At 39.7% G+C, this 27,426-nt stretch overlaps 1 protein-coding gene across 3 annotated transcripts in view; it reads left to right on the top strand.

Annotated features, from left to right (window-relative positions):
* Positions 1–113: 113 nt before the first annotated feature.
* MARK1 (microtubule affinity regulating kinase 1) overlaps positions 114–27,426 on the top strand; it is a 108,464-nt gene continuing 81,151 nt past the window's right edge. For all 3 annotated transcript variants that reach the window (XM_030557474.1, XM_030557473.1, XM_030557471.1), the window contains exon 1: positions 114–216. In XM_030557474.1, the coding sequence (XP_030413334.1) occupies positions 166–216 (51 nt within the window). In that variant the 5' untranslated portion in view covers positions 114–165. The remainder of the gene's footprint in view (positions 217–27,426) is intronic.

The following is a 27,426-nucleotide window of genomic DNA, read 5'->3' as shown; positions in this document are numbered from 1 at the left end:
CCCGGCCCGGGCGCGGAGGAGGCCATGGCCCCGGGAACCTAGCGGGGCCGGCGCCGCGGCACGTCCCCGGGTCCCCTCCCGCTGGGGAAGCCGGGCTCCCCGCACCGCCGCGGCCTAGGACTCCCGGGCGGCCCGTCCTCGGCGCGGGACCCGCCCGCCCGCAAGATGTCCACGCGGACGCCGCTGCCCACCGTGAACGAGCGGGAGACCGAGAACGTGAGTCCGGGCGGGCCGGGTCCTGGGCGCGCTGCGCTCCCCCGCGCTCCCCCTCCAGCTCCCGCGCTGCCCCCGCCGGGCACCCCGCCCCGGCCTCCTTCTGCGGGCTCACCCAGCCCAGGTACCAGCGCCCGGTTAGGCCGCCGCCGCCTGCCTCCCTCCCTCCCTCCCTCCCTCCAAGCCCAACTGGGTCGCTCCCCCGTATGGCGGCTCCGGGCGGGCCAGGCACCCTTCAGCCCTTCCTCCCAGGGCCGTGCTGGCCCGGATCGCCTAGTCCTCCGGCTCCCCTCGTCCCTAGGCCAGGCACCAGCCTCGTCCTGCACTTCTTCCTTCCTTCCTCCCTCCCTCCTGCAGTCTCTTGCGCGAGCAAGGCACCCCCCGTGTGCCCCTTTCCTCCCCCTGCCCACACCTCTGAGCCACACTGAGCTCCTCTCTCCCACCCCCCTAGGCTAGGCAACCACCTCTGATATACCCAAGCTGGACAGTTACCCTTGTGCATTGGCTGTTTTGTTCCGGTTGGTTTGGACTGTCCTTGTGCATAAGGAGAGTGGGTAGAGTCTGCATCTCCCCACACCAGCAATCAGCTTTGGTTATTTTCTTCATTCAGGGCAGGTCTACGCTAGGTCAATGTAATAGCTTCCGTCTCTTAGGAAGGTGGGCTAATTATGCTCATGGAAGAGTGCTCTTCTGTGGGCATAGATCGTCTTCACCAGACACGCTACAGTGGCATAGCTGCACTGATGTAGGACTTCTAGTGTAGACTAGCCCTCAGGCTTGGCCTAGCTGCACGGTTTCCTCTCAAGAGGCTGATTTGCAACCTTTCTATATTCTCCAGCCCCTCCATACACCAGAGGCAGGAAATCTTTTATGCACTTTCTGCCTGGGCTGGGCACGCTACTCCATCTTGCATCCCTTAGGTTGAGCTGCTCTCACTCTGTAGCCCTTTGGGGAAGGGTTATTCTTTGCATTCCCCTTATTGTACTTCCTCTGATGCATCTTGTTCCTCTGAGAGAGGCTGTACCCCTTTGATTAGTACTCCACTGGGCTACTTAGCTGCATCTCCATTTGTGCTCTTCTTAAACATCCTATGACCTTTGTCTTCCTGCTCCAGCGCTGAAGTGCTGCCTTATAAATAGGGCCCTACCAATTTCATGACTCTGAAAAATGCATCAGGGACTGAAATAAGCCCTTCCCCAAGAAGTCTAATTACCTTTTGTTGCTAGGAGTGCCCCAGCCAGGGGGCTCCTAGCTCCGGCTGGGCTGGGGAGGGACAGGACTTGTCCACCCCCTGCATAGCTGCTTCGGGGGCGGGGTGGCAGGAGAAGCTCAGACCCACCTGGAGGAACCTCCTGTGGCTGCAGGAAGCTATGCAGAGCTGGATTCTGAAGGCAGCACAGAAGTGAGGGTGGCAATCCTGTGGACTCCCCCTCTCCCCCCCCCCCCCCCCGGTTTGCGACCCTCCTCACAATCCCCTTTTGGGTCAGGACCCCCAGAGTTACAACACTGAAATTTCAGATGTAAACAGCTGAAGATGTGAAATTCACCAATTTTCAAATCCTAGGGCTGTGAAATTGACCATAATGGACTGAATTTGGTAGAATCCTGCTTACAGAGCAGAGGCCTAAAATAATACTGGCCACCATAAAGAGAGTGGATATTTCCAATGTTAAGCTTGTTATGTGGGAGGGCAGGGTAAATGAGAAGTTTTAAAAGATTTGACTTTATGTATATAAATATCTTTTATGTTCCTTTCCAGTGGTGACATTTTATAGATCTACACAGTGGAGGTATATGAGATGTGAAACTTTTTTTGTTGGGGTATGGAATAGAGGGATGCAAACCTAAAATAAATAGTCTAGAAAGTGTCTATCATTAATAGCTATTAGGAAAGTAATGGAAGGGGTTGGAGGAAGAATGGAGACAATATACAAGATCTGGCCTTGTGTCTACACCTACTGTTTCTATGGGGAGATATGGTTATTAGGAAACGAGGAGATGTGAGTGGGAACAAGATACGTTTTTATTTATATTGCAGTAGTATACAAAGTCCCTAACTAAGATTTGGGCCTCATTGTGCTTCACAGTGTATAAACATATAGGCAGCTGTAGTACCTATTCCAAAGAGTTCACAGTCTAATATGAAATATGAGGCAGGTAGTAGGGAAGGGAGGACAAAGGTAACAGGAATAAGATCATGTGGTTACATAAATTAGCATAATTTAATTGTTCTGTATCTGACTTTTTTTAATGTACACAATTCAGTGAAACGTAACTGGCATAACAAGCCATACTAGCTGTAGCCCAAGTGTAAAAATATACATTAATATAATTAATCTGTCCCTTACTGTTGAACAACCCATCTGTAACAGATGTCAAAGAGAAGTGAGCCCCTTCATATCATGTCACATCACATGGTATAGTTGAAAAATGGTTTAGCTGAGGTAAAGGCAAAAGAGGAGAAATACGTTTTGTAATTATAAATACCATTCCTTATTTATTGTAAAGTTCTAGGTCTGTTGGTTCTTTGTCCTGCAGAAGACAAAATGTTGGGTGATGGTGGAGGTTGGCCTTTTCTTGCTTGCTTTGGTAAAGCTAGTAATGGCTTTAGCCATCTTACTGACACAAAGCCCACTTAGCCTCCCAGTCTGGAAACTCTTTGGAATTCCATAGTCAACTTCAGCTGAACTTTTTGGATATTTTTAGTGTTTTTTGTGTTATGGTAGTACCTAGGAAATGCAGCCAAGGATCAGGGCCCCATTGTGCAGCGTACTAAAGAGACAAATAACAAAGATATCAGTCTGTGCCCTAAAAAGCTTGCATTGTAGGTGTCAAGCAGCATATAACAAGTACATAAAATCATGTGGCGGTGAGGTGGGGTGAAAGGATGAGATAAGAAAATGAACAGAGTTGAGAAGAAAAATAGAAGTTGCAGTTTGCCCCTTGTCTGTCTAATGCCAGGTAGAGAAAATTGCAGACCTAATGATTGGTTGATTGCAGAGAGGTGTTTTAAGAAGGGATATAGAGGAGAAGAAGGTAACTTTATGAATTTTGAGAGATCCCCCTAAAGCATGGTGGTTGAATGAGAGAACATGGTAGTTGGAGAGGCAGGTGGGATGTCTTTTTGATGACAATGAAGGCTTGACTATTACTCCTGGGGGAATGCTGTGCCACTGCACATGCACAGAATTGATGTCCCTTGCATATTTCTTTGCTTTCCTGTAGAAAAATGACTTTCTGGCTGGGAAGCAAAGGGAAGCCACAAGAACAATCATGTGACCCTCCCCAGCAGTATGTTTTGGGTTTCCAGGGTAGCTGGCCGAGAGGTAAATCTCTGTGGGACAAGAGACAGGACTAGGGAAGACCCGGCTGTTGGCTCCTTCCCTGCGCTGGGCTCAGCTGCTAGTCCTGGCTGGGCTGAGAAAGACAGGACTTCCTCTTCCCCTGCCCAGGATCCAGGGCCAGGTCAGTCCCACCCCCAGATTTCTCTGCTGGTGGCAGGAAGCTCTGCAAACCACCCCTCCTCCGCTTCCTGCACCCATTGCTTCTCAGCTGCAGGGAGAGGGATCCCTGTAGAGGGAGCTGCTCCCCCATCCGCCCAACCCCTGTGCATTCAGACCCTCCTACTTAGAACCTCCCACTTGATGAACCCCACTCCCCCCGCACCACTCTGAGCCTCATGCACCCAGATCCCCACCCCACTCCCCCAGCATCTGAACCCCCCTCTTGAGGTCCCCACAATTAGACCCCCCCCGGCCAAGCTCTATCCCTCCACACCTAACCCCCGCCCCACTGCTAAGCCTCAACCACCTTCACCTGGACTTCCCTGCAGCATTCCATTACCATTGCACCCAGAACTACCCCAAAAGCCCCTGACAATCCAGATTCCCCACTCCCCCATACCCAGATGCCCCACTGAGCCACCTACACCCAGACTGCTCCACACAGAACCCTCTCAACCCACACCTGGATCTCCCCACATTAAGCCCCTCCAAAGTTGGATCCTGTCTTGCTGAGCCTGCCTGCCCAGACAGAGGGGCACGACCCTGGGGTGTTTCTGGGGCAGGCCGGGTCCTTGTGCTGTGTGAGGGTTGGGTGCAGCCTCACCGCTAAGTTCATGTCTTGGGGGAGGGGGAACTGCACAGTGATCTCCAGCCTCTGTGCAGCCAAGGAAGTGAAAGGAAGTGAAATTCTCCTGAGGAGAAGGATAAAACTGTGAAAATGGGAGTGAGGGAGATAAAGTGACAGCATGGGATGGGTTAATTGGGGTAGTATTAACTATGCTATAGTTAGAATATTTTTATTGCCTGCATTTGCTTTACATGATAACATATGGTTTTGGTTTGGGGAAAGGGGGGGTGTGGGAGAAAATATCCTGACAAGAATTCTTTCTTTCAGTGCCTTAAGCAACAGCATGGCCTGGTTTCTGAGCCTTGCGGGTTCAAAAGTACACTGTATCTTTTTTTTTCTACACAGTTTGATGGAGTGGTGTGACTATTGGCCATATCATCTCCATGTCAGATTATTTTTCTCTGTACGTAAGTGTGCCACTAGGTTGTACATGGCTTAGGTGGTGGGAACATAAAATGTTGTTGCATCCTTCTGTTGGAGATGATTTTTGCTTTTGTCAAAGTTGTACAGTATTATTGCATCCACAGAGTGGGTTTCAAAGCTCTGGGGAAAAAAACAGTTGTCCAGACATAGCATTGTAGAACAATGTAGATGAAATGTTATACCTTTTTAAATGTAGGTTAGCATCTTTGTTTTTTACAAAACTATGTCAACCAGTTTGAATTTAGTAGCTATATACATTTTAAATGAAAAATTAATGGGACATATGGAAAAAAAAATAATTTCTAGCCTCTCTGTTAAAGGAATTCATCTCATAATTCTGTTCTTGAGTTCATGTTTTTTCAGGCAATTCTTCTGTCAAACAATATTTTGATTTCTTATTAAGTAGAAGAAAATGTTTACAGCAAAGCAAGTTGAGAAAAATCTCCACACATGACTTTAACTTTATTTCCTGACACTGTTACATATGAACCTTAAAACCCACAGAAACATTAATTTGCTTGTTTTCCACATCCTGAAAATTGTAATGTTACAAGCAATTTGTTACACATTTAACTAGAAAAGCACTAAATATGTGCAATGTTGCCAAATTATCATTGCTGTTGAGACCTTCACTTTTTCTTACGTTGTGATTTTAATTCTGCAGACCTAATTTGCATGAATGCAACTTCTTGAATTTAATACCTTTTTGCCTTTTTTAAAAAGGGGAAAACTAATTTGCCTTTTCAAAGAATAAATTGGGAGCCTTAAAATGGTTAAATTATTAGAAGTTAACACTTCATTGTGAATGGGTTAAGTTCCTCCCTGTGCTGCTGCTGTTTGGATGGAGTCAGTTTTCTATATGTTTTTAATGGTGATAGAACAACAGAAAAGATTGAGCTTTTAACATTCCCTTTAAATGAAAATACAGCATTTGTAAAATACTGCAAAATCTGGCAAAATTAAACTGATCTGCTGTTTGTATTTGCATTTATGATTTTTTTTTCTGGCCCCGAAGTTAAGGAAGTTGAGTCTTTCTGAACAGTGTGAAGTTTCAGTAAAACTTAAGGGAGTGTTTATGCTGTAATAAGTTACAAGTGTTTTTGTGGTTTTTTTTGTTTTTGTTTTTTGTGTTTTGCACTGGTTGATGTCTGCAATCAGAAGCAATTGTGTGGACAGGGCAAAAGAGATTTTACTACCGACCTCTCTGCAATTAGAGTGAAAATGTGTAAGCCTTGTTTTCACTGCAGTTTCCACCAGTGGTAATGCTGAAGGAGTTTCACTGGTGCAAGCACAATTCCTCTTTCTCCCCTCCAATTTTCCAAGTGCAAACAAAGCCCCAAAATACCCTTCAGGCAGATTTAAGTTACTGCTGGGACAGAGTATCAGTTTGGTGATCAGGGCAAGTAGGTAAAATGTACCATGATGTCCCAAAGAGAGTGTGGTTTCTTTGGCAATGTTCAGAAATGATCTTTCAATTCATACATGTATTTCTTCCACCTCCCTTCACCAAAAACACTGCTCCTCAATGTAGCCAATGCCAAGGTTCAAACTCTGGCCCTTATCCTTTAACCATTTTTTAAATGTGTGGCTATAATTTAACAATACAGATTTTTGTTTTTCTTCTCTCCAAGATTTCAGAATCACTGGAGGGATTTTGCTAAAACTCTCTTAAAATTGCTCTGGTGTCTTCTGCCCTATATAATATACACCTTTGGGCAGTGGTAAAGCATGAAAAGATTCAGAACAAAAGGGTAAATGTTTTGGAATGTTATGGGCATGTGAAAACAAGAAGTTTAAAATGGAAACTAGTCTAAAACCTTCACTATAGTGTAAGTTTGAAGTACATGCTATAAAATAGCTTAATAGTTTTTCTTCGATTTTGACTACAGAATCAATTTTGATTCTTTTTTCATATCTTCCTTCTCCCGATTAAAAGTTTAATTTACAGTTAATTTATATCATTGTTTTCACTTCCCCGGTTCATAAGTGAACTTTTTTGGTAGTTTCTCTGTCCAATATTAAAGTAAAACTTTCAATTTTAACTGTTGGTGGTTTTCCTGTAATTAAATGCTGTGAAGAATAATACTGTGTGATGACTTCTCAGGCTAGATAATTAGCAAAAAAAAAAAAAAGGTCTTCTGAATACTGAGACTGTCTCAAGGTCAGTTTTGAGTTTTGTAATGGGATAAGATATTTCAGATTAGGCAGAATTTTGGCAGGTATCCCAGGGAAACCAAGGTAAGAAACTGCAAATTGTTAAAATAGTACTTTTTGCAAGTCAGGTTGCCTGTCCTATTTTCAACTTAATTTACATAAATATGACCAAACGCATGCAGTAATTAAGCTGTAAAGTAAGTCTGAGGTTGCTTCATTGAAAGGCATGTGCCATATGTAGGTTAATTTTGCATCCTTGTGAAGCTGAGAAGAGATGAGGATTTTTTTTTTTCTTTTAGATGAATCTTAAGGTTTTTTGTGTGCAAACTTTAAAATCAAATATTTACTTTTGTCAAAGGACACATGTTCACATTCATTGTAATAGGTTTCTGCCCAGTTAAATTCAGCTGGGCTACAATTAACCTTTAAGGCAATGAACCAGACACAATCAGGTAGGAATGGCATGGTTCATACTGTAGTGGCAAATCAATAGAAGGCTGTTCACATGTAAAATATTGAGTAGACTTTCTGTGCATCAGCTTGTAAATCCTACAGTGATATGCATTGTTCTAAAATTATTTGTCCTATCAAGACAGATGATTTGCCTTCACTTTGATGTGCACCTGTGTCATTGTGGTTGTGAGAAGCAGTAGATAATAATAGAACAGATTTATATTTTTGTTGAAGTAAATACATTTTCTTTACCAGCTTTCAAGTATTATGGCTTGCTCTTGTTCAGTTTGAAAACTTTCAACCTGTTTCAGAGTATTGACCACTCTAAACTCCTACTGAAGTCAACAGGATTGGTAATTCCTCAGTACTAATCAGGAACAAAGCCCTTTGTGTGAAAAATGGTTTAGATGTGAGTTATTTTATAAATACTTAATAAAATTGATTTGTAAGTAGAAACGTTTGTTTGCATCCAAGTGTTTTCTGCACTGTTTAGAACTCCAGCTTTGCAGTGCTGTGGTAATGTGTGAGGACCAAAAAGTTTCACTTCTGTTGTGGTAAATTTCTAGTTATTTTTACTGTCTTCAGTAAAGATATACAAAACCTAGACAAACTTCTTCAAAAAGCAAGTAGTATAAGTTATGAGAGAACTTGAACTAAAAAAAAATCTGCCTGAATAGCATGGGAAGTTTCTCTGAAAATCTTCGGGTATCTATTTAACCCACTAAATGAATGAATAACGATTTCATAGTACTTCAGATGGGAAATCTTAAGATTGATAATGTTGATTGAAATACTGTAGAAAGCTTATTACACAAGCATATTTAATTTACTCATAAATGCAGACAAATACCAACACTGATCAATATAGAACTGTCAACAGCATTTTCTGCTTAGGTGGTTGAATGGTATTGCAGAATCCACTTCTGTTTTGTGCTTGCTTTGTGTGCTACATGTGAGAGTTACAAAATGAAGAGTCTTAATGAAAAGAGAAAGTAGCATTCAAACGTAAAATAACACGTTAAAATAATGTAATATGTTCCAGTTAATCCATAGAAATGAACCTAAAATAGTATTTCTTTCTACATCGATCTTTTAAACTAGTAAGACTGTAAATATGTAACTAGTGTTGTAAGAAAGGACCTTATTTCAACTCTGGTACTAAGAATTCACGCAGTACATATAGTGGAACATCTGTGGCCACCTAAGATCTTGTGGTTCTGTTTTGCAAGAGTGAGAGATATTACTAGTGGTGACAAATTCTTATTTATTATGACAGTAGCGCATAGAGGCCCAGCAGAGACTCGGCCATTCTATGAAGCACCATACGAAAACATAGTAGTAATGTCCGTGTCCTGAAGAGCTTACAATTTAAGCACCAGTCCTGTAAACATTTAACACAGCTGAACTCTAAGCACATGAGCAGCCCCATTTAATTAATTGGGACTACTCATGCTTAGAGTTAAGATCATGCACAAGTGTTTACAAGATCAAGGTGTAAACAGAGCAGGCGTACAAAAGGTGAAAAAGGGATACAACATACAAGCAACTGAGAGGGAACGCATCTAGAGAGGGCTTGTGACTTGCTCAAGGTCACAGAAGAAGTCTGTGGCAGAGCTGGAAATTAAACCCAGATCTCCTGAGTTCCTGCCCAATATTTTAACTACCAAAAAAACCCCATAATTGAAAATAATAACTTAAAACTTGAAGATAGCATAAGAAATGTCAAAGAATTTGAAGAAATAGATGTATTTTAATAGCAAAATAATGATTTACTACTTTTTTGTAACCCTGATGAATACATTAAAATTACTGTTGAGTAATTACATTCTGTAAGCATAAATTTCTGTTTGAATTATCTCACGTTCTTAATTTTGTGACTTAAACTGTTATTTCGTATGTCCTTGCATTGTTTGAACTGCTTCCATTATTCCTCCCCCAACAAGTCAGTAGTCAATGAAAAGCACACACAGTTATGTATTTGTGCATACAAAATATGATGACTGCATGGCAGTGAATATTGTGGTTTTATTGGCTTGAGTTTAGGTGACATTGTTACTCACCCACCAATAAAAATTTTATACCACACAACACCATTGTGTATTCTCTGTATGTCATATAGAGAAACAGTTTTTTTTAAATGTTCTTGTCTTTAAACACTTCTGTTGGTATTACAGCATGTTACATTTCCCCCATATAAAATGATGTTGCCTCAGTTCCAGGAAGTCCAGGAAGGCTAAGCTGGAGAAAAGAGAACTAATTTTAGACTTTTAATAATACAAAATATTTTTTCCATATTTAAGGTTGGACTTATAAGATCCAGTGTCTCTGGACCTGTTAAGGGCAAGAGCTGAATCCAGTCCAAAAATAACATCTCCTGTTTCTAGCCTCTGAGGTATTGAGCTCTAAACTGCTAGCGGTCTAAGGTTCAATATTCATTATGTAACTTCAGGGGTTGAATTGGGAAAGGGGGAAAACAAATAAAACAAATGTGGTATTCCCAAGCAGAGGGGATAAAAACCAATGATATTTTAAAAATAAAAAAAAATTGTATTTAAAATGGATTTTCTTAACAATTTTTGTTTTAAAAATCTATTTAAAAATAATTTTTAGAAGGATGACCCCTGTGTTAAGGCCTAAACTTACTGTAATCTATTAATTTAAATGAAAAACATTAATACTAAGCAGTATATGTTTGCTGTAAAGTTTTAAAGAAAGTTAAGCCACAGAACTGTTGACTGAGTGCCTGGAACCAGAATTTGTTGAAGTGCTAAGCCAGGCTTTGACAGCAGTAGCTTCTTCTGCAGGCATGGGGAGAATATTGGTTTTATTTAAATCAGTCTGCTCTGCATTCATATCAAATCCAACCAATTGAAAAGCTGTAATGAACCAGCATTCACAGTAGGTTGTATAGATGTTCAAAATGTGATTATGCATGCTTTGGTCTGTTTGACAGTAGTCTCTTTGGGAGGTGCTCTCTACGTGAGGCTCAGGTGCTCTGCCATGCTCTCTGATCTTGTCTCCTTCTTGGATGAATGATAGAGGGAGAAGTAGTACTTTTAGAACCACCTCATCGTGGTGCCAGAAATGCGTGTGTGCAGATCTTCATACTAAGGTCTTCTCTCTGCTTTCTGTTTGTTCAGTAAATAACAAAATCTCCTACAGTGAGATAACTTGCATGTTAGGATTATTTCACTGTAAAATCCTAGAAAAAGTCATTTTATAATATTTACTGTGAAGTTAGCACTGTGCCTCTGCTAAAGATGGCTGATTATAGACATATGAGAGGAAAAACCACTTTACAATGGGATAAGAGTGGAAACAAGGCAACTGTGGTTTTACTGAATGGTAAACTAAGCAGGCCTTGCTTATATAATCTATTTGAAACATGGTGATAAGCTCTCAACGACCACCTCAGCTGATTCATTCAAATAGATTTATTATTACATCCTTTCTAATATCTATCGTTTTGAGACACACGTTACTTCTGCTCATTATGGTGCTACTATAAGTTACCCTCTTCCATAGGCGCTGACTTCTGCTCCCACCAGTGGGTGCTCGACCGCCCCCATTCCAACCCTTTCCCCAAAGTCCCGATACCAACCCTGTCCCTATTCTGACTCCTTCCCCAAATCCCCATCTCCTACTCTGAGCGCGCCACATTCCTGCTCCTTCCTCCAAGCACACTGCCAAACAGTTTTTTGGTGGCGGCAAGGCAGGAAGCGGTGGAAGATAGGTAGAGGAGCGGGGACGTGGCACACTCTGGGGAGGAGGCGGAGGAGGAGGTGGGGTGCCCGAGGTGGAGGAGCTTGGCTGCTGGTGGGTGCAGAGCACCCACTAATTTTTCCTCTTGGGTGCTCCAGCCTCAATGCCCTCTTCCAAATGCTAGTCCTGCAAACCATTAAGTAATACACTATTTTGTCTGTGTGTCTCTCTTCAAACTGTACTTTCTAAAATCTTTGATTGTCTCCTCTTTGGTCATCTGTCCTAACTTTCTTATGTTTCCCATCCTTCCCTCTACTATCTCCAATTTTTTTGTTCGTTAATGATGTGAACCAAATTGTACACAATACTCAGTGTCTTTACCAATGTTACATAGTTATCTTTTCTTTGTCAGGCAAGTGATAGCTGTGTGTGTGCATCCTAAATAGCATTTTAAGAGGGAAATAATCTGACTCAGAAAGTTCTGATGAAGAGACCAAGGAACATGTTGCGGAATGTTTTGAACCTATTGGTGAAAAGGGACTATTAGACTGTAGGCTATTACAATTTTAAATGCTCAGCCAGATTACAAGAATGTTTTTTTTTCCTTAATCAATGTGTTTTTTTTTTCTCCCAAGTAAGTTATCACATTTTGTTCTGTACTGGGTGATATAAATACGTAATGAGAATTCCTCTGTGTGAACTGAGATTAAACATTTTCAGAAGTTGTCTGTTGAGAGAGACCATATTGTTCTGTTACTGTAAAGCAGTATATTAACTGTAACTTTCTTAGCTAAAAGTATCTTCATAGAGGGAACGTCTGATTTCTCCTTAGACTGACCTCACACTTGGTAAAGCAACCCCCATCTTCTCATGTATTTATACCTGCTCCTCTATTTTTCACTTCATGCATCTGATGAAGTGGGTTCTAGCCCGTGAAAGCTTATGCCTAAATAAATTTGTTAGTCTCCAAGGTGCCACAAGGGCTCCTAGTTGTTCTTGCTGATACAGACTAACACGGCTACCACTCTGAAACTGATATAAAGAGTTATCTGATAGGTGGGTAATATCTTGAGGAAGAATTATGAAGCAACAGAAGATTTTAGAGTATTTATTACAGCTACACGTATGGCTCTAAGAAAAAATACATGAACTAGTGAGGTTTTTTTCAAAAACTCGTCTATAAAGGATACACACTTGACCTTTAGCATCTTCAGTTGTTTCTCACCTATTAGTTCTGAGACTTGCTACAGGATAGGTACTTTCTGGAAACTGCATTTGCCACCTGTGTTCATTGATAATAAATTTGAAAGTAAGATTTCATCAGAAATTTCAGAATAAAAACTCTACACTGAGTTACTGAATAAAACAGGTTTCCCCAGAAGAGAGCACAGAGATCTTCAATTTACAAAGGACTACAAATTTTACAGTACATATATTCCTTTCATAATTAGCAGTTCTCCTGGTACTCTAGAAGAAATTCTGCACAAGAAGATGAAGTCATCCTTTGAATTTCCTCCATTCTATTTAAAATAATCTTTATTCTTCAGGAACAGTTCATGATTGGCAGATTCACTTACACTTCAAGGTGGTGATTAAGTGGATTCTAACAATTTGGGGAAAATGGACACCCAATAAAATCTGGGAAATTTACTCCAGAAAAGTGAAAGCATATTAGAAAAAATAATTGTTTCAGAAGCCGAAGAATGGAAATATACATAATAGGCTACACCTTTTCTATTTTATCTTTGAGAGAATATTCTCATCTTTTTTGCAGCACTCAATAAATTGAGAGGGTTATGAGGAGTATAGGATATGAAGACTAAACAGATCTGAAAGAAAATACCAGTTTCACATGAAAACATTAAAATTTCACTTGTTTAATATCTAACTTCATTTTTAATTAGATATAGAATTAGTAGAAGCATGTTGCAAAGGAAGTATTATGACGTGTTTAGTTTATGTCTGCATCAAGGTATGCTTGACAGAGGTGGATTTGTTGATGTAGATGCTAGTGTGAAGCTACAAGCTCAGATGCTGAGCTGTTCCTCCCTTTGCAAAGACCCTGCTCTTTGTCAGTGGGGAGACTCAGCCATAGAGTTGATGACACTACCATCAGTCAGGGCCCTGCTTCTCCTTCTGAGTTTAGTAAATATTGTTGGGGGAAAGGGAAAGAGGCACATTTCTGCTCTTTGTATCAATATTGGTTTATCTTGTCCATTCTCTCTCCTCTTCTCCCACCCACCTCCCCGGTCCCCACAAACACTGGGAAGGTCAGGGGAATGATCTGTGCCTTGAAAATAGCTTCTCCTTGTAGTGCTCAAAAAGTGCTTCCCGCTCATGCCCTCACTGTCCCCCATAAGTTAGGAGTCAGTGAAACATCTGTAGTTTGATACTGAGAGGTGCATCCAGTGAACCACCTTGATAGTTTGCTGGATGGGACTGTTGTTAGGAGGCTGCAGGTTGGAAGTTGTCTTTATCCCAGCCCTCCAAGAACTAGAGAGAGTGTAACGGCAGTTTTGTATCTTTGAATAAGTGTTTCATTTTGTTTTGACCTTTCCTCACCTGTAACTGTAATTTCTTTACTTCTCCTTTTCAACCTCAATTTCATCTTTAATTTTCTCAAGATTCCCCCCAACCCTCCTATCATAACCTTAGTCCCAGGTTTGGACCTTAGCGTCCAAAATATGGCGGTTAGCATGAAAACCTCCAAGCTTAGTTACCAGCTTGGACCTGGTACTTGCTGCCACCACCCAAAAAAATTAGAGTGTTTTGGGGCACTCTGGTCCCCCTGAAAAACCTTCCCTGGGGACCCCAAGACCCAAATCCCTTGAGTCTCACAACAAAGGGAAATAATCCTTTTTCCCTTCCCCCCTCCAGGTGCTCCTGGAGAGATACACAGACACAAGCTCTGTGAATCCAAACAGAGTGACTCCCCCTCTCCGTTTCCAGTCCTGGAAACAAAAGCACTTTCCTCTTCACCCAGAGGGAATGCAAAATCAGGCTAGCAAATCCAACACACACAGATTTCCCCCTGATTTCTTCCTCCCACCAATTCCCTGGTGAGTACAGACTCAATTTCCCTGAAGTAAAGAAAAACTCCAACAGGTCTTAAAAGAAAGAAAAAATACATACAAATGGTCTCTCTGTATTAAGGTGACGAATACAGGGTCAATTGCTTAAAAGAATATTGAATAAACAGCCTTATTCAAAAAGAATACAAATCAAAGCACTCCAGCACTTATATTCATGCAAATACCAAAGAAAAGAAACCATATAACTTACTATCTGATCTCTTTGTCCTTACTTTAGAAACAGAAGACTAGAAAGTAGAAACTACTTCTCCAAAGCTCAGAGAAAGCAGGCAGCCAGAAAACAAAGACTCAGACACAAACTTCCCTCCACCCAGAGTTGAAAAAATCCGGTTTCCTGATTGGTCCTCTGGTCAGGTGCTTCAGGTGAAAGAGACATTAACCCTTAGCTATCTGTTTATGACACCTCCTTTCTCACTTCCATGGACAGTAGGTCCTATTCCCACTGTCACCTATCTGTAATATTTTTTTCTGTGTCACTGAGACTTACTTTCTGAACTTCTCTTGCTAATAAAATAATCCAGTTCTGCTTCTTATATTTGTTAATTCTTATTCCTTGGCCTTGGCACTTCTCTTCACTTTAACTCTGTCACAAGAGTATAGTTGCCATAGCTTCCTGTACATAGTTTGACTTTAAATGCCTGTGAAACTTTGTGCAATATACTTCAATATGAATGGCAGTATCAAATAAGCCGTTATCAATGAATGAGTCCCCTCTGATCATTTAAAGATTTTTAATGTGTATCATGTATTTCTCAGTTGGTTAACGCTGCTTGTGACTGAAAATATGGTCTTAGAAAGGTTTAACTTTCAGAGTCTCAAATATTTTAGTGTTAAACTCAGGATAGTCTGAGCTCATGGATGGCGAGAAAATTAAAGCTCAAAAATTAAATCAGGTGAGATCATCAACTCAGGAATGCAATACCATAGGATATTTGTAACTAAAGCTCTGATCTTGGAAAGACTTGGCACATGGACTACTTACAGGGGCACATGCTTAACTTGGTGCCCTGTAAGTGCTCAGAGGGCATAAAGTTAAGGACCTCCATAAATCTTTGTGGGATTGGGGCCAGGTTTGCTAAATCCTAAAGCAATGTAACATTTTTGACACGCAGATGAATTGTTCCTAAGGAGTTAGGGTAGTCTCAACTGATTGCATACTACTTAATCTCTTAAAAAAACTGTATTAAAAATCGGGACAGAGTGCAGTCTTATTGGAAGAAGGAAAGATTGTTTTCCATATCTGAAGATGCCCTTTCTTTTAGCTCAGAACGACACTGTAAGTACTGCTACATCTGACTAGTTGGATACAACATAGTTATCCTGTTTCACAGTTAAAACACAGTTTTCTCTTGCAAGATTAAAAAGGACCAGACTGCATTGTAACAGTGTTCCTGAACAGTGCAATACCCTTTTACTTCAGCAAGTGACAGGAATGAACTGCATTTTAACTATGGTAAGACCAAACTATTAAACATTATCAGGGAATTATTGTGTTGTCACTGAGTCCCCAACTATAGTGGTGGTTTCATTGGTGACTGTATCTTACACTTACCCTTACTTATAAAATGTCGAACAGGAAAAGGTTGCCACATTTGGGTTTATAACAAAAAGTTAGTTCCACCCTTACTGTAGCAAGACTAGTCTCTATGTAAAGTAAATCCTGAGCCCAGATTAAAAACCATAAAGTGGTTTTTCCACACACTTCCTATTGATCATGTTCTTATTTGGTATTTAGAAATTCACTTTTAGCCTATGTACATTTTTATCCAAATAATTACATGTGACGTTCTCAATAAAACTGCATTCTCCAGACTGTCAGTCAAATGACTGTTTGAGAGGGATGTGCATGTGTCTGATTATTAACCATTTGTGACGTAAAATATTTGATTAAGATGCAGAAATTCTAACTAACCAGCATAAACCCTTGTTTCATAGAACACTCTGTATAATTTTATAAAAGGTTTTCTTAAAAGAAACATCAATGTTTTACATGACTTATTTAAGAGGTTCATGCTGCTAATAATAATGGTTCATAAGGAACTTTAAAAAAATGTTTAGAGCTGGAAAACTTCTCAACATAAAAATTGTTGAATTTTAACAAGTTGTTTGCCGAAACACATCGGGAGTCTCGAACTCCCGCCCTCCCCCCTGGGGAAAAAAAAACAGCTTGATACCCATCCAACGCAAAACAAAACATGGAACCAAGGACAACAGTTTCACAACCAATGGAACACAACCTGCAGGAGAAACCAAGACAAATGACCCACCACATGGACACTACACAATATCCCACTATCATCTAAATCTCTTCTGATCAGAATGTAAGTTTCTGTATTCTCCAGTGGAGTGAACTTCTGCCCCACCATAGAATATGATGACATACTAACATGAACTAGAAGAATTCCTCCAACTCTGCGTTAAGGAATTCTTTCACAACAAAGACTACACCAACCCCAGTGTCCCCACTGACTGTCATAAGAAATAATAATCTGCCTGGACACCCCTCGGAGAATAAAACCATACAGTAGATCGTTACGTTGATCAGCAAAAAAATTAACTGAAATCCTCGATAAACATTACATCCACCACACTCTCTCTACCACCGAGACGATATCTATACAGTCCTGAAATCCAACCAGCAGACAAAGAGGGTGCTATCATAGTCCTTAACTGTTATGACTACATCAATGAGGCCAACAGACAACTCTCCAACACCATCTACTACAGGGGTCAGCAACCTTTCGGAAGTGGTGTGCTGAGTCTTCATTTATTCACTCTAATTTAAGGTTTCGCGTGCCAGTAATACATTTTAACATTTTTAGAAGGTCTCTTTCAATAAGTCTATAATATATAACGAAACTATTGTTGTATGTAAAGTAAATAACATTTTTTAAAATGTTTAAGAAACTTCATTTAACTAAATTAAAATGCAGAGCCCCCATGACCAGTGGCCAGGACTTGGGCAGTGTGAGTGCCACTGAAAATCATCTCACATGCCGCCTTTGGCACCTATGCTATAGGTTGCCCACCCCTGATCTACTATATAGAACTCTAAGAAGATCCCACACCACAATTAACAGAGGAATTTAAGGATACTATCATATCCTTCCCCAAACAACTTTGTCCTTCCATTTCTGAAACAGCTTCCTGTATTTCTGCCCTTGTAATACTCATCTCCATTATGTTGATGCTGTGTACAGTACAGTACAGTGAAGTCTAAATGCTCTGTGAGGATTGGGGCCCCCTTATGCTTGGTATTTTACAGATATATAGTAAGACGTGGACCGTACCTAAAAAGTTTACAATCTTAATTTTAAGACAAGACAAGTTTAATTTTATTTATATACAAATATTTTAAATATTTATTCTCTGCTGGTGCTTAAACTCTCTGCTTTTCCAAATGTCTTGTTATCCTGGGTTGAAATAGAGATTTCATATTAATCTTTCCAAAACATAATAAGGAGAGTTTTTATAGTTTGCAAATGAAAAAACAAAACCCCACAATCAAAATAACAATATGACCCTGCCCATGCTCAGTTGATATCATTTTATCTGAAGTTAATTGTCAAGCCCACTCAGTCAGAAAAAAGACATGCAGTTAGCGGTTGGTGATGTTGTTGGTGTTTCTGAGGCACTGCATGCATGCATTCCCACTGCTGCTATCTCTTGCCTCCTTTTATTGGTTTAGTCCCCCCACACTCTCAGGGCACTAGTTGCAGCCTTATTTGTTCATTGGTTGGGAGTGGGGAGACATGGTAGAGTGATGATCCTCTATATGGTCAGATGGTATTCCCCAAACAATGTCTGTTTCATTTTTTGACTTGTGGGGGAGGGGGATGAAGAGGAGAGAGAGGCTATCCAGCTATGACCTCTTGTACTCTTGCTGTTTCTGCCAAGTTGGGGAGGAAGGGAGAAAAATGTGAAAATGAGTGAAGAGAGAAAAGGAAGGATGGAAAGGAACAAGCAGGACAAAGGAGTACGAGACCTGAAACACTGTGGGATGGAGAAGGAGACTGAGATGGAGAGGGGGCAGAGGATAATAAACTAAGGGAAGAACATTTCATTGATAATTTCAGGTAGTTTACAATAAAATATTTCAGTTGGTGCCATGACACACAATCACCTATCTTGTTACAAAATTAACAGTATTTAATTGTACATTTGTTGTTTCATTAGCCTTTTCCTTTTTAAAAATTATTTAAACAGAACCATACTTTAATATGAATAGTTAAATATACAGATATCAACTTTTAAACAAGTCTTTTATTGGGAAGCTGATGGTTTTCTAGGGGTGGGAGAGAGAGTCTCAGAAGGTAAGTACAGAAGAAGGGATGTAATTTGATGTTTACGTAGGCTCTCCTTGTCTAGCTGTACTGTAAGTACAAGATTGTGTCCATATTGAAGTGTCTCAATGATTTCAATTTCTGTTTTTTTGTGAAAGTTGTAAAATTACTTTTATCCATCTTCTGTGAGCTTGTCTCCCTGTTTTCATAGTAAATTTTTCATTAGTAGATATTCTACTAATGGTTTACTCCTGTGAGCTACAGTATGACCTGTTGCCTTGGATCCATGGATATAGGGTTTCTTCTTTTGCTGTAAAGGGCAAGAAAAAGTGTGGCTTCCTTGTTCCCTCTTTAAATCCTTTTTGTAAGCCAACTCCCAATACATGTCTTTAAGTCTTGTTTGAGTTCTAGCTCTATTTTTTTTTTTTTTTATTTCAGGCTAGATTTCCAACGTATTTTTACTGTCCAGCATTTCCATATCATGTATATGAAAGAGGATCTGACTGTCTTACATTTTTATACTGTCATGTGGGACAATATTACATATTATAGATAGAGGTGGAGAAATATACATTCTGTGAACCACATAATGCATGTGTAGTACTATCTGATTAGCATTACAACCCTATAATTGTCTGTGTTCTATTCTTTTGTTGTTGTGTAATATTTACAATCCGTACTCCGTAACTTAATAGCTTAATCTAGTTTGTGTTTTTAAATCATAGTAATGAAATTATACATTCTAGACAATCTTGATTGCTGAAACTTCAAACCCTTGTATGAAAATTTCTAATTCAGAAAGCTTTGCTTACTTTGCTTGGGTCTTTTATGGAAGTTTTTTAAAATAATCTTTATAAACTCATTGTGCTTTTTCTTTTTTTAATATCTTGCCTTCATCAATTTGTTTTGAGTTGTCCATCCCTGAATTTTTTTCCAGTTATATTTTGCCCCAGCATGTGAATATATTCTCATTCAGCTGAAGTGTGAAAGCATCATTATTTATTTCATATATCACCACAATCTACTCTTTTTGCTTGATCAAGTGCCTCTCATATGTTCAGTTAGGAGCACGTTTAAGTAACAGGATGTTTTATGGAAGCCAGAATTTTGGAATGTGTGTCTAGCACACAATTTTGTAATGTGACTATCTTGCCAGATTCGGTTCTGTCTGTATGCGTGATGGACTCTCTCCAATAGAGACTCATTCCACTAACTAGTCGGATTTCTTCCCTAGATACATGATGCAGGATTTTTATGGGTTATTTTGATCCACTTCTAAAAGTATCCCCCCATGGATAAAAATTGGCTTTTGATTTGGCAGAATGCCTCTTCTGCATCCAGAGCTCCTTGAGTGTGCTGTATGACGTGTAGAGGTTTTCTCATATTACTTAAGGGCTTCTTCCTTTTTATAAAGCCCATTTGGTTATAGAGTACCAATTTAGGCATTACTATCTCTTATCTGGATACCTGTACTGTTTTTAAGTCAGAATCTTAATATCTATATCTTTTAGAGATAGGTCTAGAAGACGCTGGATCCTATAAATCCTTATTTTGTTTAGATCTTCATACTATTCTGCTTGAAGAAGGTGTCCTGTAAACATTCTCTTGCATCTGAAGACAAATGCACTCACTAATAAGCGAGAGAGAGCTTGGCACAAATGAGCATCAGCAAGCAGAAAGTAATGTCCAGAGTTAGAACTGAAGAAGTCAGTTTGATGTCGTCATTGTCCAGAGGGCTCTGAAGGTGCACTCCTATTCCTTTAATAGCTGCTGCTTTACTTCTTTCAACTAGTGTCTCTCTGGAAGGGCACTATAGGGCTTGGTATCTCTGGAATAGACTCTGTAATTTTGTTTTGGGTCTGGGATGTATATTCCTTCCCACTCTCTTCCACCTTTTGGTAAATTTTGACTCTATAACTGTTCGTAAGATTAATGACTTCTGCTATAGTTCCCTTGGTCATCTGTACATTAAGCAGTTAATCTCCAGCAGCATCTGAGCCTTTTGGCACAATTTATGTATTAAACCATGCATCCGACAAAGTGAGTATTCACCCACGAAAGCTCATGCCCCAAAACGTCTGTTAGTCTATAAGATGCCACAGGATTCTTTGCTGCTTTTACAAATTTTATTTCATTTCTTTTGGAGTCTTCTGCATTGTACTACTACTGTTGGTCCAAATATTGGGCACTGACCAGTTACTTCATCAGCAAAAGTTTTAAAAAGAGAGAATTATGCACTCTAATGCCAAGCAAAAACAAATTATGTGGGAGGGAGAATTGGAGCTAGAGCTACAAGAAACTTGCTCTATCATGCATATTGTGTAACCCCAGAAAACCATGTTTTATAGCTATGAAGTACTGTAGATCAGTACTAAAATGTTACAGTATAAACTGATGTTTTATGGTACTTGTTCAACTTGACAGGCACAATGTTTTTATGCACTTTGAAGCCTTTAGAGACTAGTCTAACAGGTACAGCAAAAATAAGTTAGTAATAGTTAAAAGTATGCTAGATAAAATAGTTAGCCAAAGCATTCGTTTATTTGTGACATATAAACAGTTTTTGTGTTTTAGTTAAAGACAATTTTAATCCTGCCAAGTCAGGCATTTTAAGACTAAAGTTTTTGCCGTGGGTCCTGGTTGGAGAGAGAGAAATAAAATTTAATAAGCACTAAGTCTTTAAGCAAGAAACAAGGGAACCTCAAACAGTCTTTAAAACCTTGATGAGATCTCCTGCTGACTGCTTCTGTTCCTGCTCTCTGCCTGCTTTGATTTTAGTTAGCAGTTACTCTATGCAAACAGTGAACTTTAATATGAAAATTAATACAAATATACATGTTTTCTTCATATGACATTCTCCCATAATTTTGGTATTTTTACCCTTGATGAATGGGAGATCCCATTTAATACTCCTCTCTCCCTCCTCCTTTAATATATGGAACTTCTATAAATAAAGAATGCAGGAAAAACATTTTGTCCTATATTAGTGTGATGGGAATTGGCAATCGCAATTGGAGTTCATACACTGAAAACTTCTGAGTCATAGGTTTTTCCAAATTAGGGAAGTCTAAGCGTTTTTATTCTCCTATTCTCTCATCCACAACAAAATAAGGCGTTCTAGGATTTAGTTGTTCATTGCTACTGCAAATGATCTGTTTTAAGTCTTTGCTTTATTACTATATGTTCTTAAGTCCTAATTATATTTCTCAGCTGTCTTGTTTCTTTTAAATTCATAGTATTTCACTTATACTTAGACACTGAAATTTATGGGAAGTTTGGATAATTGATAAAAGCTGATCGTTATAACTTCGAACACAAGTAAAATGCTTTTAAATCCTTTTGATTGTTCTGCTGCAATGGGCCATTGTGGTGGAATAGTGTCAGTGTTGGTGTTTCCTCATAGTCATACATGGGGCAGTATTAGAGACAAGTTTTAGCCTACAAGCCTTGCAAGTCATGCAGCTTCACAATGGTTGTGATTATGGAATACGTTTTTTTTAATTGGATCAGGATACCTTAACCCATCAAAGTATTGTAGATGCTATTAAAGGTTTGATATAAATTGAGTTTTGAAAATAATGGAGACAGTTTAACTTTGTCTTAAATAACTTCATTTTATTTTGGGCAATAAAGATGAGAAATTAGATCAAAATGACTTAATTTTAACATTCAGTACCTTGTAATCTTTTAATTTATAATAACTTTATGTATATGTCAGAAGGACAACTCTTAAATGAGGGAATACTGCTGTGTTTTATTGATCCTTTTCTCCATGACACATACATCTTACACTAATTCATTGTTAAGATTAAAAGACCTGATTGTGCAAATAGATCTATACCAATCCAGATGTCTGCGTTATACTTTTTCTCAATGAGAAGATAGAAACCAAATAGTTAAGGCCTGTCCTGACATGAGACTCTAACCAGTTCTTGGCCTTTAGTTTGCCTCCAGTAAAGGAAACGCTGTCCTCTGCTAGAGGATATTTCTTCAGTTAACCCTTACTGCTGTTTCATTATATAATGTTTATCAATTGAAATATTTGACCTGCTAAGAAATATACTATTTCTTAGTAATTAAAGTGCATGTTTGAGTTAAAAATAGATATACGCTATATGTAGACCTCTTACTCTGTAGTCTCGTTTAATAAGTTTCAGGGTTTTTTGCACAGTTTTTTCATATGTTGAATATTTCAGAGTGTAATTAAATCTTGATACACAGTAATGTATGCAAACTTAAATGGGGATTCATCCCTTAGTCTTGAAAAGACTTTCAGCAAACTTCCCAGTTTGCCTGTTAGAATAACTGAATTATTTTTTGTGCAGGGCTGTTGCTAATGGCTGAGACAATTGTTTATTCGTGTAATACGTTTCTGAGATGTAGCTTCTTCCTGTACATACATTGCATATTCCTTCTCCTTTTGTCATTCAGCCAGGGAGCCAATTTGGATAAGGTAGAATTTTGGAGCCTGGTCCTCCTGGCTTTGCTCTACAGTTTCCTGTCTTACAGGAAGGGAACAAGTGTCTGGTGGTTGAGATTTTGCTGTTTGCTCCCTTTGCCTCTGGATTCCTCAAAAAGTGGTCTAAGTGCAGGGTCCATTGTCATCTGTGTTGTCTTGTTGGGTCTCTGGCATGCAAAAAAAAAGTTCCACTTCATAGATTCACAAGGAAGAGAGAATGGATTCTTAGTCCTCTCTGATAACGGCCATATGTTCTCCTTCCCTGGTATATATATGCTATGTAGAAAACCCAAGAAGATTGCCCCTAAGGAGCTGGGTCCATTTGGTTTCATGTATCTGGGACCCTTAAGTTTATAATTTAGCAGGAGGCCCAGAAAAGGATATAAAGCCTCCTTTTTTTTTTTTTTTTTTTAATTAATAAAATGCAGGGGGACTCCTTGGTGTTTATTCCTATCATCTGTCTTTAGGAAGCTGCAGGTGATCTGCTCCTTTCCATACACATCTGCATTACACAGAATTCTGTAGAGAATCTAAAAACTCATTGTAGCTTTCCAAGATCTGTAACTGTGACAATCAAAAGTAAATTAAATAAGTCACCAGAAACAATCTGGCCTTTCCTGAAATGTTGTCGCTATGCAGGGACCCATTGACTGGAAGATGGAGGGCGCTGTAATGTGGGTCTTTCAACTAATGAATATTCAGCCATAGCCATTTACACATTCTTTTAGAGTAGTCACACAATGGCTAACTGAACCTCAGACTGGACACTCTGTGCCAGACTCCTAAAACTGATATGTATGTGTCTTTCCAGTTGTCTCCTGGAAGTGCACAGCATAAATGATATAAACTAGGATTCGTTTTGTCTAGAAGCCAATGTTCAGGTAATTTGTTTAGGTCTAGTCACCATGCCCTTTGGATTCATCCTTTTGGGAGAAGACACATAATTAGGGCCCTACCAAATTCACCATGAGAAATGCACCCTGGACTATGAAATCAGCCTAAGAGGGGCAGGGCTGGGGGCACCCCAGCTGGGGCTCCTACTATGTGCCCAGCTCTAGCTGCTCCTCTTGGGAGGGCTGAGGAGGGGCCGCTCCCAGGGCTGGGTCATTCCCACCTCCTGAGAACCTCCTCTGGCTGTAGGAAGCACCGCACTCCTGCCTACTTCCTGCTCCCATTCCTACCCAGCATGGGGAGAGAGGTCTGTGCACAGGGAGTAGCTGCGGAGACTTGCAGTTTGGTGGGAGGTGTCAACACTGCCCCATCCCCAAACTATGCCCATGTGTTAAAAGTGGGGGGCATAGCCCCCAGCACCCCTGGTTCTGGCACCAGTGGTTCCTCCCTTCTGCAAAGGTTCCTGTGCCCTTGGCTCTCAACCCTGACCATCCATGGCTCCGGGCCCAGCACTCGGGAGGTAAAAGGGGCCTTGGGCTGGCTGTGTATGTGTGCGGGGGAACCAAAGCGCCCTCCTAACAACAGGGCCCTGGGTGGTCGCCCACCTGTAAGGCTGGCCCTTCCCTCCCCAAAAGTGATGACTCTCCCTCCTCCCTCATACTATCTAATCTTCACATCTGTGCTGCCCGCTACTCTCTGGCTGCCCATCTCTGAAGTCAGCGCCGTTGTCAGCAGCAGTGCAGAAGTAAGGGTGGCAATACCACAACCTCCTACAATAGCCTTCTGAGACTGCCCCCCCCATACAACCCTTATTTGGGTCAGGACCCTCATAGTTATAAATAGCTGAAATTATGACATTTACAATTTTTAAAATCCTATGACTGTGAAATTGACCAGCATGGACCATGAATTTGGTAGGCCACTACACGTAATCAAAACTCCTCATGCTCCTTATCCTGCCCTTTCAGGAACCTGAGACTGTTTGGGGGATATTCTTTATCTCCAAAATCTTAAGATTAGAATGAAATCCTTTCACCAGCAAGGCACTCATTCTGTGAGTAAGTCGTCTTTTTTGTTGCCATTTTTTATTCCATAAAGGCAAGCCTAACTTTTCTGTATGTTGGTCTCCAGTCAAGTTATAACAGCAGTCCTTTTAAAATACAAACTTTAAGTCTTACCTTACAGTAAAGGTACAGTTCTGACTTCCCTCCTCCCTCGTTGAAGTCTAAGAATTAGAATCGCTGAGTTTTGCACTCCTGGTTCAGGATCATGTCAGATGTGTGGATCTTTCCAGTAGTTTGCAAAGGCTGCTACTTTTAATTTCTTTTTGTCCCTTCCATCCTCCACCTTTTCATCAGACCAGAGGAGAAGTGTGCTGTCCAGAATCCTTTTCCATCTCCAGTAATGGAACCATCACACCACTTCTCATCCTGAAATGTTGGTTTCATTCAGAACTTATGCAAATTTTGATTGCATAGCAATTGCTGATCATGTTTGGAAGAACTCAGCATCTCAGGTACTCTTACTGTGTTCATCTCTTAGTGTTCAACTTGATACTCTGTATCTACATGTTTAAAGTTCTCTTGAATTAAACTAATTCAGACAAAACCCACGGAGTTAAATTGCTAACTGACAGAGAAGAGATGAACAATTGTTGGTATGGAGTATTTAAAAAACAAACAAAAAAAATACTAACCAACCAACCCACCCACAATTCTTGAAGGGAAGGATTTTTTAAATGTTTCAGTGATGCTGTAGTAAGAGCAGTTCTTTCTTTTTTTCCAACTCTAAGAAAGAAAGACTCTGTTTTTTAACAGGACTAATCCATACTGGGTTTCTGTCATGTGTTTATTGATGTTGCAAAGCCAAAATCTTGTAGGCACTGATCCTTCAGTCCTGTGTGTCAATTCCTTTTGAATCAATGGAAAGTCAGGGTGTGGAATAGCAAGGTCAAGTGTTATCCCATTCAGTCAAAATAAAAGAAATTGAGCATAACTTAAAATGTAAACTAAAAGGCTCTCATTCTTAAGTTAATATTTTAAATTAAAATCACAGTCCTAAATAACTTTTTGTTTTTGTGTTTCAAATGCATAAATGCTTTACTGCAGTTCGGGTGACCTGATATTATAATGTAATTGATGTATACAAGATGCATTCAGCTTTCTGTCTCAGAGTGCCTTAGACAGAGTTGTAAACATGTCTTATCTTGAATAGCTTGTGATTAGAAAAGCAATTCTGTTAATTGCAGTGATCTGGAAATGCTGGGCATTTGCCCTGTGAAAAGTATGAAAAATGTTAGAAATTTGAGGAGCTTAGATACCATATTAACAAATGCAGGATAAAAATTTATCTACAACATATATGTATTCTTCTGGGGAATAATTATTGAATAATTGTATTGTATAATATATATAAGAAATGGATTGTACTGTATCTAGAAGCAGAAATGTGTGTTTCTTCAGAAACATCATGTACAATAAAATCTCATAGCTGTACAAAGGGGGTTAGGTAGAAGGGTTACTTGTTAATCTCCAGCTTGCCAATATATATGGACTCAATATTTAAATTTTCCTTCATCCTTCTGTGGTTAATAAATTATGCTTTTTAAATGCTTAAGCATCAGTTAATGATGTAGTCCTTTCTTGTATTTTCAGTCATGCATCAGATTTGCTGTTCTCAGAATAATTTTTGTTGCTGATAATTCAAGTCACGATCTTTTGATGGAGCTTGAAGTGCGTACATATTACGTAAATCTGTTGTCAATATAAAGCTTGTACCTATATGACTGACCGACTTCTGGAAGACAGTTACTTGAACAATCCTAAATCTGTAGTCAAATTAGAAATGAAAGTCTTCACTATTTGAGAATACCCTAGACCCAGTCAGTGTGGTGTTATATTTAAGATGTGCTAGTCCTTTTGCTGTTTTTAAGAACTGAGTTGAGCATTTCGATCAAACTTAGTTGAGTGCGTTGGTGGTTATGAATAAGGAAGTTAATTAAAATAATATTTATTGAGTCTTTAATAGTGTTGAGATTGTTTCCCATATACAGTTAGCTGTAACCTAAGACTTATGAAAAGAATCAGGCACCAGACATTTTTAAAATATCAGTCTCAGAAATACTGTATTAAAAAGTCCTGCAAATAAAAGCGTAAGTGTGAAGGTGAAAAATAGGAGGGGAAGAGGAGGGAAATGACCACTGCTTTGCTTTCACTGAAGTCTGATGTGGCCCAGTGTAAATGGTACAGTATTCTACAGTATACAAGTAGTAAGAAAGGACTGGGGTTTGCGTTTGGTGTCATGGAGGAGTACTGACATTTGAAGCACATGTTGGCTTTGAGCACCAAGTATCTCCAGCTGGATGATTCATGGAGTTGCATTGGCACAGCTGTTGATCTCTAGACACAGCTGTTGATCTCTCGACTGAGCATCATGAAGACCCTTCTAAACTTTGACTCTGTTAGCTTCAGTTTTATTTTTAGCTTGGTGAAGGAAAAATCTTTGCTTGTGTGGCTGACAGTAACTTCACTAAAAAGAACAGGAGTACTTATGGCACCTTAGAGACTAACATTTATTTGAACATAAGTTTTCATGAGCTAAAATCCACTTCATCGGATGCATGCAG

The sequence above is a fragment of the Gopherus evgoodei genome, chromosome 3, assembly GCF_007399415.2.
Source record: "Gopherus evgoodei ecotype Sinaloan lineage chromosome 3, rGopEvg1_v1.p, whole genome shotgun sequence".
Lineage (NCBI taxonomy): Eukaryota > Metazoa > Chordata > Testudines > Testudinidae > Gopherus > Gopherus evgoodei.
Note: the sequence above shows the minus strand (reverse complement) of the source record. Positions and strands in the feature narration are given on the sequence as shown.